This window comes from Phaenicophaeus curvirostris, chromosome Z, assembly GCF_032191515.1.
Source record: "Phaenicophaeus curvirostris isolate KB17595 chromosome Z, BPBGC_Pcur_1.0, whole genome shotgun sequence".
In the NCBI taxonomy this organism is placed as follows: Eukaryota; Metazoa; Chordata; class Aves; order Cuculiformes; family Cuculidae; genus Phaenicophaeus; species Phaenicophaeus curvirostris.
In genome coordinates this window covers 61,250,640-61,262,799 of record NC_091431.1, presented here as the reverse complement: position 1 = coordinate 61,262,799, position 12,160 = coordinate 61,250,640, and the positions used below count along the sequence as shown (strand labels likewise).

General features: G+C 41.1%; 1 protein-coding gene across 1 annotated transcript in view; it reads right to left on the bottom strand.

Annotated features, from left to right (window-relative positions):
• Positions 1–12,160, bottom strand: part of PLCXD3 (phosphatidylinositol specific phospholipase C X domain containing 3) — a 93,147-nt gene that overhangs the window by 25,662 nt on the left and 55,325 nt on the right. The window contains exon 2 of the mRNA XM_069880127.1: positions 5,464–6,172. Coding sequence (XP_069736228.1) covers positions 5,464–6,172 — 709 coding nt within the window. The remainder of the gene's footprint in view (positions 1–5,463; positions 6,173–12,160) is intronic.

Sequence of the window (12,160 nt, the reverse complement as noted above, 5' to 3'; positions counted from 1 at the left end):
TTTAATAGAAGAAAAACTTGGATATTTTTACAGTCCATGGAAGTTCTGCATCACAGAGAAGGTGCTTCATCTCCAAGATCTCTGTCCTGGCTGCCTTGCCTAGTGCCAGGATCCCTTACTGCTTTCTTTGCATGCTCTGTCCCAATACAACTCTGGCTGTAGCCTGCATACCTAACCGCTCATTCAGTCCACAAAGGACACTAACTTCTAAATAAAAGGAAGTAGTAGAGCTGACTGCACACTTGGTGCCCTTACTGACAATGGATCCCAGGGGATTTCTGCTACTAAGGCTTCCTTAGCCAACTGTCCAAGCAGAGATAGCCATTGCAGAAGCTGGGGATATGCAGGTTACTTGTCTGGGGCAAGTGTAGATGCATTCTCTCTAAATAACAATTGAAAGCCCTCTAAGGCTTTGAAGGATCCTGAGAACTGTCCAAATCCATCAGAAATTACACAGCATGTGCCACAAGGTTTTAAGAGGTGACAGGATTATTTTTTTTTGACAATTTCTATCCAAATAATTCCACTCCAGGACCACAAAGGAGCTACAGAAGACTAAAAATTCAAAATCGCAAACACACAGTGACTGTGTGTTAGTTAGTCTAGAACTGCCCAGTTTGCTAAGAATTGAAAATGACGCACCTATAAATCTACTTACTTGTAGATTTACTATGGGCAATGGTTTGCAGCAAGTGATAATACAACATAGAGACAAGGATGTTGTCATACCTGCTGAGTTTGCGTTTGCTTGACTCTGTATTGAATGGTTTTGTATTACAAAAACTCATCATCTTGAAAGCTGCCTTGTGAATAAATCTGGAAAGGCTTGTTTGTGTAAATTTCTGTGCTCATTTTGTACCATACCACTGAAGAGGTGAGGAACCAACCCATCCGGCTTTGCAGACCAAGGCCCAGTATCAATAAACACTTTTCCCCCAGGTTCAGCACCTCTTAGCATCTATTAGCTGTAGAGATTCCTAGTGTTCTAAGTAATGTCAGAAAGAGCAAAGAAAACCCAACTGACTTAATGAGCCATTTGCAATTTATCTACAGCAGCTGTGCAGACTGAAGCATAAAATATTTGAGACAAGTAGATGATAGTGACAGGTTGCAACAGTGGGGCTGGGAGAATGAACATTTCATTATGAATAATACTTGCTGCTTTCTGTAGAGTAGTGGTCAGATTATGCTCAGAGTGTGATGATGAGATCACATAACGTATCTTCTCAAGTAGTCACATAGTATGTACAGTAACTGCAAGCAGGGGTTCTGGTGCATAACACAGAAGTTAGAAGCAGGCCAAACAGTGGGAAAAACTGTGAGACAACAGCCTCTGCCCCACCTCCCCCCAAGAAAACACCAAGCCCATTACCTCAAACCAAATTACCCCAAAGCCAAGCCACCAATCATGTTGGTGGTCACAGAGCCAGTGATCACCATGGCAACTTCCTTTCTGGACTAAATCCCCCAGGCTTCTAATGAGTATGTAGATAAATACTCTTCCCTCACAAAGTTATTAAAAAATCCCGTCCTCTTGTATCTTGTGGCATTTTAATACCATTCCAGGTTCATGACCAAAGTCATCAGACACAACCACCCAGTACTTCCCAAGGGAACAATATACTAAAACCCATGTGCTGGCAGATGCTCTGATGATAACATACCATTGCAGTGCCTGCCAGCAAAATCAGCCTGAACATACAAAGCCCATTTGGGAATTTACTGTGCAGGCCTGTTGACCTGGCAAATAGATACTTCCAGCGAAACTAAGGCCTCCCTGAGCTGCTCTATGTGCAAACATGGAGATTGCCTTTTGTGTGGGAAGATTAGAAAAGTAATTAAGGGTAGTTTGAGGAAGAATAAAAAGAATAATGATTTGGCTGGATTGCCCAGAGTACTTTTGAATTCTCCAGTAATATGCTAGAATGATAGCTAGTGCCTTCTAGGATCAAATAAAATAAAAATAAAATAATAAAAAGGACAACTGTCTCCCAAGTCAAACATGCAGACGTCAAGCATGAAGGATGCCTAGACAGTTAGCAACAGTTGCCACAGTTGCCATATTTGTTGAAGTTTTTCTTTTTCACATAAAACAGTTTAAGGGTGGCATCAGTCAGTACCAACTATCAATCATAAACACCACCAAATCCCACTTTTCCAGTAATACAGAAAACCCCAAAAATTCAGCTGGCTGAGATATAGCTTGGAAAAAGAGTGCATTCTCAGTAACTGACTCAAAAATGGCACTCCTTGCAACTTCAGGGATTATTTTTCATATAATATCCACCTATTCACTAGCTAAATCCGACCCTGCATAGATTATGACTGCCCCCAGAAATGGCTATTCTGCAGACAGCTTCTGTGGCCTACTTACCATCCCTTTAGTTCATAGTGTGGCTGCTTTGCCTCTACTTCAAAGGTTCATTTTCATGTGTAGGATTTTTTGGGGTTTGTTGGTTTTTTTTTTTACTTGCTTTGGTTGCCAAGGGGGAAATGTTAGCTTGGTGGGCAAGGTTTTAGTGACCTGTGAGCTACAGGGAACATTATCCTTACAGATTCATCACCTGGCTCTGTGTTTATTTTCTATTTCTCAAAAGCTTTAAAAGTACAACAGGATTTTTTTTCTATGCTCTGAAGAAGATCTATTCTGCTGCTGCGATATTATTCAACCTCAGAGAAAACAAAGAGAATATCATGCTCATCTCCAGTGTCAGAGATAAAACTAGTAATTTCACTGCAAATCAGAAAATAAAATTTGATTATTATGAAGAACAGCTCTATCCTCATCAAAACATTGCTTCACAAACATCTTTGAGATATACTAAAGGCAGCAGCATCACTGTGAAGTTAATTCAATAAGCTGAGGGAATGTAATTCATTTGGTATGTACTGTTTTGCTAATCAAAGAATATTTCTTGGCATCTAAATTGCGTGTGACAGAATATTAAGCCTGAAAACATATTGTTAGCCCTCAAAGTTTTTCATCAAATCTAAGAAACATGACATGCACACATGCAAGTGATTCTTCACATTCAAGTAATGAAGATGAATGCTGTGTTACAAAGTTTTGTAATGCTGAGCTGTGGTCCTAGGAAGAGCTGACAATAAATGGCTTTTCCCTCATGTATTTTTGCAGAATAGAAGCTTTGTGACTTTATAATTTCACCTTCTTTCAAATGATTGTCCCACAAAGCATTACCTGTGATAACAGCAGCAAAGCCTCTGAGCAAGCATTATCAGCAAAAACCAGTCCTGGTATCTATCTTCTACTGCATTTAGTCTTAGAAGCATGAAACTGTTTTGGTTCAGTTATTTTGCTTTATTTTCAGAATTAAGTCAATATGTAAATGAAAATGGCCATGGTACAGGTGAATGAAAAGAGACAACTATGGGTTTTAGTAAAAAATGCTGAAGAACATTTCTTAAATATATGATTTCATCAAAGGGGAAAAAACCCACACCAGACTTAATAGAAAAATTCAACATTATTCCACACTTGCATTCATCTTTTAAAATTCAATAGGAGGAAAAAACCCCTCAATATACAAGCTCAGTTTCTATGTAGATTAATAAGCATTCCAAGCTTATGTCTTCATGCAGCACATTTTTGTAACAAAGATACGAATAAAAACTCAAAATGAGATGCTACACTTGAAAGACTAAATATAAGCTTTGGAAATAATTTTAAAGGTCCTTTTCTTTTGCAGTGGTTAGAAGAGTTACACAAAGAAGACAAAAATATTCATGCAGCAGAGGGGATTGCAGACTTGTGGCTTATGTGAAAAATCTCAAGTTGCAACTTGGAAAAACAACATTTCCAGGTATTCCAGCCCAACTACTTACAGATATTTCAAGCTACTTATAATCTCAGAATTTACTTTAAAGAAAGCATACTGAGAGTTCAAAGGCTCAAGTAACTCAGAGCTCAGCCACACATATCCTGAATCAATTTGAAGTTTTTATTTTTCCAAATAGCTACAAGGAAGCACATTATGAGTCAGGAAATATTAAAAAAGGTTTTTTAAAAAGGCTGTTTTATTGATGCAGCAAGTTTTAAGAAGAATCTGGTAGTTTCTTGATTGTGCTACTTCATGGTATAAAGAACACTCAGAAAAATTTTTACCATGGAAAACAAATCCCTGAACAACAAGATGAGTGTTTAACAGTAAAATCCATCAACAAAGTAGCACTTCAGTACAGAGAAATACTCTTCAGATCCATCAGAAAGGGAGATTCCCAGTCTAATAGAGCCCATAAAAACACATGTGGAGGATATCCAACCCAAATTATTCTGTGATTTCGTGATTCTGCAAGTACAGTCACACAAGCACTTCTGAATCATACTCCACTGCTTATGAAACCTTCTGTGTCAGTGTTTTACCATTGCAGGTAGAGTTTTTGCCTGTTTTTTCAAGTTTACAGTTGCTTGGGAAAGCTGCCATAAAAATGGCTCAACTTTTCTCAAAAACTGAGGCATGTTTTCTTTGCAAACAGGCACTGTGTCATTCACCTCATAGAGGGGGACAAATCTTCCCGGCACAGGCACATCCACGCAGACAGCAAAACATTAGCAGGACATTGATCACCATTATAAATTTTTAAAACTCTTGCAACCTTTTTTTTTTTTTAAGGGAAAAAATAGCTATTGTGTCTTGGCATTAAATTTCAGGTTTCCTACCAAGTTGTCAAGAACATCGACACACATAGATGCCTTTAAGCTGGAAACAGGCTGTGATTTGTCAAAGTTAGAATGGAATAAATAATGCATGTCTTGCACAGATTTTTTTTTTTTTTTTTTGGTAATGTAACAACTAATAGCCTGTCAACATAGTATTCCATGTACTGAACCACTACAGTGGTCTTAAGTCTCTTTCCTGCATGATAAACAAAGGCCTGTTAAGAAGAAAGTTCACTCTTACAATGTCCTGATCCCTTTGATATAATGTGTGATGGTATGCAGACAGGAAAATGTTTAAGGATGCAAATTCTGCAGTGACAGGCTTTGCTGATAAGGCAAAATGAAAAAAATACTCAATACCTGAAGCACGATGCATAAATAAAAACTTAAATGACCCAGACCATTCAGATAGATTTGCCCTCATTCAGTACAGAAATCTGCAGCAAGATCCTCAGTGCACACGGTGTGAAACCACATTTGAAAAAGCAAACCACCAACCTTTCCCTCCCAGCCCCCCAAATGGAAAAACTGCATTCAGAAAAAAAGGCTAAGTCAAACCTATAAGATCTCATTAGACCTTAGTGCCAGATTGTCTTTCAAGATACAGAAGCTTCTCCTTCAGTGTGCTTCTCTTTAAACACTTCAGGATTACACCCAAGGTCTGACTAACCCACAGTAGCATGGAAGAAACACATCTGCTGTAGTTTCTTTAAAAGGAATTAGAAAAGCAGCATTACCAACACACACATTCAGCCCAGTCAGCAAGTTACCCACCAGAAACTTACCTTTCTGTGATAGTTTCTCTGAGGCCACTAGCAACCCCTTTCACCACGGTACTAGCCTTTGGCGTCAGCACTACTTGAGATATAAAAAAGGAGCCCTTCTTTCTTCTTTCAGTGATTGATGCCTGGAGGAACTGAATCAGTTTTTCCGGATCTGTTGTGTTTGCCCAGGGAGCTGGCATCATCTGGCCTGGCCAAAGAAATGGTACCTCAAGAGCCACTGGACTGTGGTAGAACACCAGCACTTGGTGTTCCTTTTCCCACAGGTACTGGAGGCTGACTTCATGGGCAAATATAGCAGGACACATTTTGTTTCCATAAGTGTCCTTAAGCATTTGGACAAGCTTTTCATGATGGTATTTCTGCATCCCGTAGAAGTGATTGAAGTCCAAGAAGACCACTTCTTTTGGGTGGTCAGTGAGAAACGCATTGATCTCTTCCAGACCCTCCTTGACTTTGGCACTGAATAAACCATGAGCAAAGTAGAGTTCATTGTCTGGGTCTCTGGGCTTGGTAGAAATTCTAAGATCAAAATACCGTATACCTGCCCCCAGCTGGCTGGTGAAGTTCATGGTCTGAGTAGCCAACCACTTTCTCATCAGCTTTTTAGCCACAGTCCCAAAAACAGACACAAAATTCTGGACCGTCTCTGGCTGTTCAGGCCCAACTGGAGAGGCTTCATCTATGTAGAAGCTAAATGAGTCATGAGACCCTAAAAACACAACAGAGAAAACAATCTATGTTATATTCATGTATTACAAGTTATTAGTGGTTGTTTCTTAATAAACATACTTTTATTACCTGAACCAACATTCACCAATGGACTCTTCCCCTGTTCTTTTTCTCAATACACAACATTTCTCTGGCAGCATTTGCCCCACTTGGCACCCCACAGGAACTTGGAGAGGTAGGGCCTGTTTCATTGCTTGTCTGAGCACTTCTTTACTCTCTTCTAACCTTTACTTATTCCTTTAAGCTCACTGAAGTCAGTGGACTCTGAATGTCAAAGCAATCCTGGTCTAACTCTAGTAATGCTAGTCACATAATAAATCCCTAGGGCCAATGAGCAGAGAAGAGTCTACCCCTGCACACTGAATCACGCGCTGTCTAGTTTGCAGAACCAAAGGAACCTAGGCACACTGCTGGCTCATATTCAGCCAGCTGATGACCAACACCTGCAGGTCTTTTTCTGCCAGGCAGCGCTCCAGCCACTCTTCCCTAAGCCTGTAGCATTGCGTGGAGTTGCTGTGACTCAAGTGCAGAACCTGGCACTTGGCCTTGCTGAACCTCATACAGCTGGCCTCGGCCATCCAGCCAGTTTTTCACCCAGTGAAGAATATACCCATCCAAACCATAACCAGCCAGTTTCTTCAGGAGAATGCAGTGGGAAACTGCGTCCAAGGCTTTTCTATAGACTAGATAGACAACATCCACAGCCTTTCCCTCATCCATTAAGTGCATCATCTTGTCACAGAAGGAGATCAGGACAGTCAAGCAGGACCTGCCTTTCCTAAACCCACGCTGACTGGACCTGATTACCTGGTTGTCCTGGATGTGCCATGCGATGGCACTCAGCCAGACCCATTCCATAAACTTCCTGAGCTCCAAGATCAGTCTGACAGACCTGTAGTTCCCCTTATCCTCCTTCTGACCTTTCTTGTTGATGGGCATCGCATTTGCTAAACTCCAGTCAACTGGGACCTCCCTGGTTAGCCAGGACTGCTGATAAATAATCGAAAGGGGCTTTGTGGGTCCCTCTGCCAGCTCCCTCAGTACCCTCAGGCAGACCCCACCTGGCTCCACAGACTTGTGTGAGTGTAAGTAGTGTAGCAGATGGCTAACCATTTCCTCTTGGATTATGGGGGCTTCATTCCGCTCCTGTCCCTGTCCTCCAGCTCAGGGGGTAGGTTACCCAGAGGTCAACTGGCCTTGCTATTAAAGATGAGGCAAAGAAGACATTAAGAATCTTGGCTTTTTCCTCAGCCTTTGCCACAGTGTTTCCCCCCACATCCAATAAAGGATGGAGATTCTCCTTATAGCTCTCCTTTTGTTGCTAATGTATTCATAGAAACATTTTTATTGTCTTTTACTGCAGTAGCCAGAGGAAGTTCTAGTTAGGCTTTAGACCTTCTAATTTTCTCCCTACATAACATCACAACATCTTTGTAGTCCTCCTGAGACATACAACATATATTACCAAGGATAACATTGCATTCCACTAGTAATATACAGAAACTCAACTACATGCTCTTGACAAAACCAAGATGCACTACACACAGAGTAAAATTTTCCACAACATAACGAAGTTGAATAAAAACATGTAAGACGCTCTGCTATACAAAATTCTCTTGAGTTTTGCCCATTGAAAAAAAAAAATTCACAAAAAGCACCCCAAAACCTGATTTCACTCAGCATTTACCTACATAAAAGCAGCTGATAAAGCTAAGGACATCTGCAAACATATGATAATTGCTCTGTAAGTGACTTCGTCTTGCTTTATGAAGAGATAAGCTCATCACCCTTGTCTATCATTATCCTGAATATCTAGTGGTGAAATCTGGCAGTCTCTATAGAAATACTGTCAGGCTGCAGGCAGTCCTGCTGTCCCAGCCAGAGGGGATGCTTCTGGGTCAGACTCACTGCAGTAAGCAGGTCTGCTCCTCAGACTGAATCACATCCCTTGCAAAACTTCTCAAGGTCAGCAGGACTTGCATTTCTGAACCAGACTGTAGCATTAGGCCCTCAGAGAACTAACTCGTAGCACCAAAATGATTTGAGAGTACAAGCAGTCTTGCCTGCCACTGATGCTTTTGTAGGTGCTTTTCAAAATTACTTTCCCAAGCATGCTTACTGTGGCAAATAAGTATCACATTAATTAAATCCCTCTAGTCAGTAATTTCTGATGGTGATACTATTTTAACTGATCTGGAACAAACCCTATAAACTGAAGTGACAACTATAACATCTTTAACAATAAAGGAGTCATGACAAATCATCTTAAACTCTGGCTTGGATTTTGCTTTGTTTAATCTCAGAAATGTCTTAAAATTTTGTACATCCCTGCTTTCACAGTTCTTTCTTTGATCTGTGTTTTCCTTTATATATTAGATAAATTTTCCCTTTTGATTAATCTTCCTACAGCCAAGTGTTGAAGCAATAGCATATTCCTTGCAGAACCTTATTAGATGATGGAGTATCTGGTTACACGTTGATATCCCAGAGGACCAGATCTGCATACAGAATTTTAATGCTAAAACAAATGATTAAAGCAGTGACTTTTGTTGCAACAGTATTACAAGGAAAATCAATGAGATACATTAAATGCTCTGCTCAATGTAACCTACACTAATCTGGAAATCAAAGTCAATCCAGACTTGTTCAAAACCAGGCATAGCTACTGATATTAGAAAGGGATGGATCTTGCAAACCTGTGCTTTGTCCATTGAAGTCCTTTTTGTTTCAGTAGCATTTTATGTCAGAATAAGTACATGTATAAACATGAGCAACTCATTTCAGCAGCAAGTTCAAAATGGTATTAAGATCAGTTAAACCATTTGTTGTTTCTTGTCTGATTTACAGGCAATAGCAACCTGAATCTGCAGAGAGATAGTTAAACTTGATCACTACAGCCAGTATGCAACATAGTGCTAAACACTAGTAAGTCCAGAAAGGGAAAACAGTTCTCACAGCAGAAAACTAAGGTGAACCAGTTATCAGCATGTTGCTTTTAGCTATTGTTAAGGCAAAACACCACCAAGAGAGTGTAGGAGGTAGGGAAAATCCCCAGTTAGAAGAGATTGAAAATTATAAGCAGGATAGTTAAGAAAAAAACTTCTTAATCAAGGTCTTCATGCACATATTTGAGTTTAAAAATGGGGATTCTATGTGTGAGGTACAGAGAAAAGCACAGAGTGCACTGAGGATGTCCATGTTGGTTTTTTTTTAATCCAAACAAAGAGGCCTTATTAAAAACTACAAAAAGAAAACAAGGCTTGATGTAATTTGGTTGACACTGAATCATAGAATACTAGAATGGTTTGAGTTGGAAAGGACCTTAAAGATCATTCAGTTCCAATCCCCCTGCCATGGGCAGGGAAACCGCCCACTAGATCAGGCTGCTCAGGGCCCCTTCCAACCTGGCCTTGAACACTTTCAGGGATGGGGCATCCACAACTTCCCTGGACAACCTGTACCAGTGCCTCACCACCCTCATTGTGATGAATTTCTTCCTCATGTTAGTTTGGCTTTAAATTCGAGGAGGGAAGATTTATTCTCCCTCATCCTATCACTGCATGCCCTTCTAAAAAGTCTCTCTCCCAACTTTCTTGTAGGCCCCCTTCAGGTACAGAAAGACCATTATAAGGTCTCCTCAAACCCTCCTCTGCTTCAGGCTGAACAAACCCAACTCTCTCAGCCTGTCCTCATAGCAGAGGTGTTCCAGCCCTCGGATCATCTTTGTATCCCTCCTCTGGACCCATTCCAACAGTTCTGTATCCTTCTTATGTTGAGGCTTCCAGAACTGGATACAATACTACAGATAAGGTCTCACAAGAGCAGAGTAGAGGGGCAGAATCACTTTCCTCAATCTGCTGGCCAGGTTTTTTTTGATGCAGCCCAGGATAAGGTTGGCTGTCTGGGCTGCAAGTGCACATTTCCAGCTCATGTTGAGCTTCTCATCAACCAGCACCCCCAATGTCCTTCTCCACTAAGCTGCTCTCAATCCTGTCATTCCCCCCCACCCTGTATTGAAACCACAGATTGCCCTGACCCAGGTGTAGGACCTTGCACTTGGCCTTGTAGTACCTCATGAGGTTCTCACAGGACCACTTCTCCAGCCTCTCCAGGACATAGCGTTGATCCAAGCAGTCAAGGATGACAGCTCATGGATCAGGATCACAGGGGTTGCAAACAAGGAGTAAACATGGTGTGCATGTTACAGACTGCCCAGTCAAGAGAAAAAGTGGACAAAGCCTTATTTAAACAATTGGAAGAAGTCTCACAATTACAGTGCCTGTTTTTATGGGGAACTTTAAGACATTTGCTGGAAGAGCAGAACAGCAGGGCACAGACAATTTGGAGAGCAAAGACTTATTTTCTGCAGGCACTCCTGTAAGTACCTGTAAGTACACAAGGCACACTGCTGGATGTGGTACAAATTAAGGAAGAATTGGCTAGGGACATGAAAGCTCATGACAGCCTTAGCTAGAGTGACTATGAGGTGCTCTAAGAATTTAAAACACTGAGAAAAGCAAGGAAGGCAAATAACTTTATAAAGAACCTGGATTTCAGTGCAGCAGCCTTTGCTTGTTCAGGAAATTGGTAAGCGGTAGCTTGTAGGATAATCACCTTAAGGGCCAAGGGACTCAGGAGAAATGGTTGAAATTGAAAGACAACCTCTCTAAAGCATGACAACAATCCACTGTAGTGTGCAAGAAAACAAGAAGGCAGGAGGCAAGTTTGGCTGAATGGATAAGTCTGGAATTAGCTCAGACTTAAAACGCCAGGTAGAGATGGTGTGAGCAGGGATAGGCTCCCTGGGAAGGAACAAAAGAGGAATGCAAGGAGAGAGATAAGAAGTCCACAGCTTGGATGGAGTACCTGCAAGGGAAGGGGAATCTTCAAGGGATAGGGAAGGCAACAGAGATCTGCAGATATGTCTGAAGCAAAAGGGAGTAAGGAGTGCAGAAGACCTCACAATGCAGGACAAGAGAACTACTGAAGTACTTGGTGTCTTCCTTGCCTTAGTCTTCACAGGCAAAGTCTGCTTTGAAGCACCCCATATCTCTGTTTAGTACTTACTCTTTTGCAAACTGCTTCTCATTAGTAAAAGGTGACCAAGTTAAAGGCTACTTATAAAGATTAGATACATATAGGTAGACAGGACTAGAGATGATTCATCTGAACAAGCAGAAGGCACAGGCCAAGATCGCTGTAAGTCTGTCCACTCTCACTTTTGACAGGTCATGATGACTAGAGGAGGCAAGTTACACTCATCTTCAAAATAAGAAAGCAGGATAATCCAGGGAACAACAGTCTGTAAGGTTCATTGTAGTCCCAAGGAAGATCACAGAGCAAGTCCTCAAGGAAACCATTTCCAGCTTTTGAACAGTAAAAAGGTGACTGGAACAGCTACCATGGATTTAGCAGGAGCAAATCATGACTGACCAATCTGATTGCCTTCTACGACAGAACTTGGGGAAAACAATTTTTTTCCTTTTTCTTCAGCAATGCTTTTAACACAGCCTTCCTTTATTCTTGCTTATATCTGGGAATACACCAACCAGACAAGTTGTTGTGGTTTAGCCCTAAGCCAGCAACAAAAAGAGCCATGTGGCTGCTTGATTCAGGCTTGACAAACAAACAAAGAACCACAGCAGCTGCTCGCTCACCCCTCCCCCCCATCTCTGAGATGAGGTGGGGAATTACAAAAAAAGTACAACTGTTGGGTTGTGATAAAAGCAGTTTAACAGAACATCAAAAGGAGAGAGAAAAATACAATAAAAGAATATACAAAGTGGGCGATAAAAAATTGTTATCAGTTACTGCCCTGGAACAAATGACTACACTTGCTACAGATCTGGAATCCACAAGCCAGGCCAGAAACTGCTCTGAAGGGATTGAGCCAGGGACTGCACAATGGAGACTGCATCACAGGGACTATGTCCCTGCACTATACCACCAATACCTCTTATATATACTG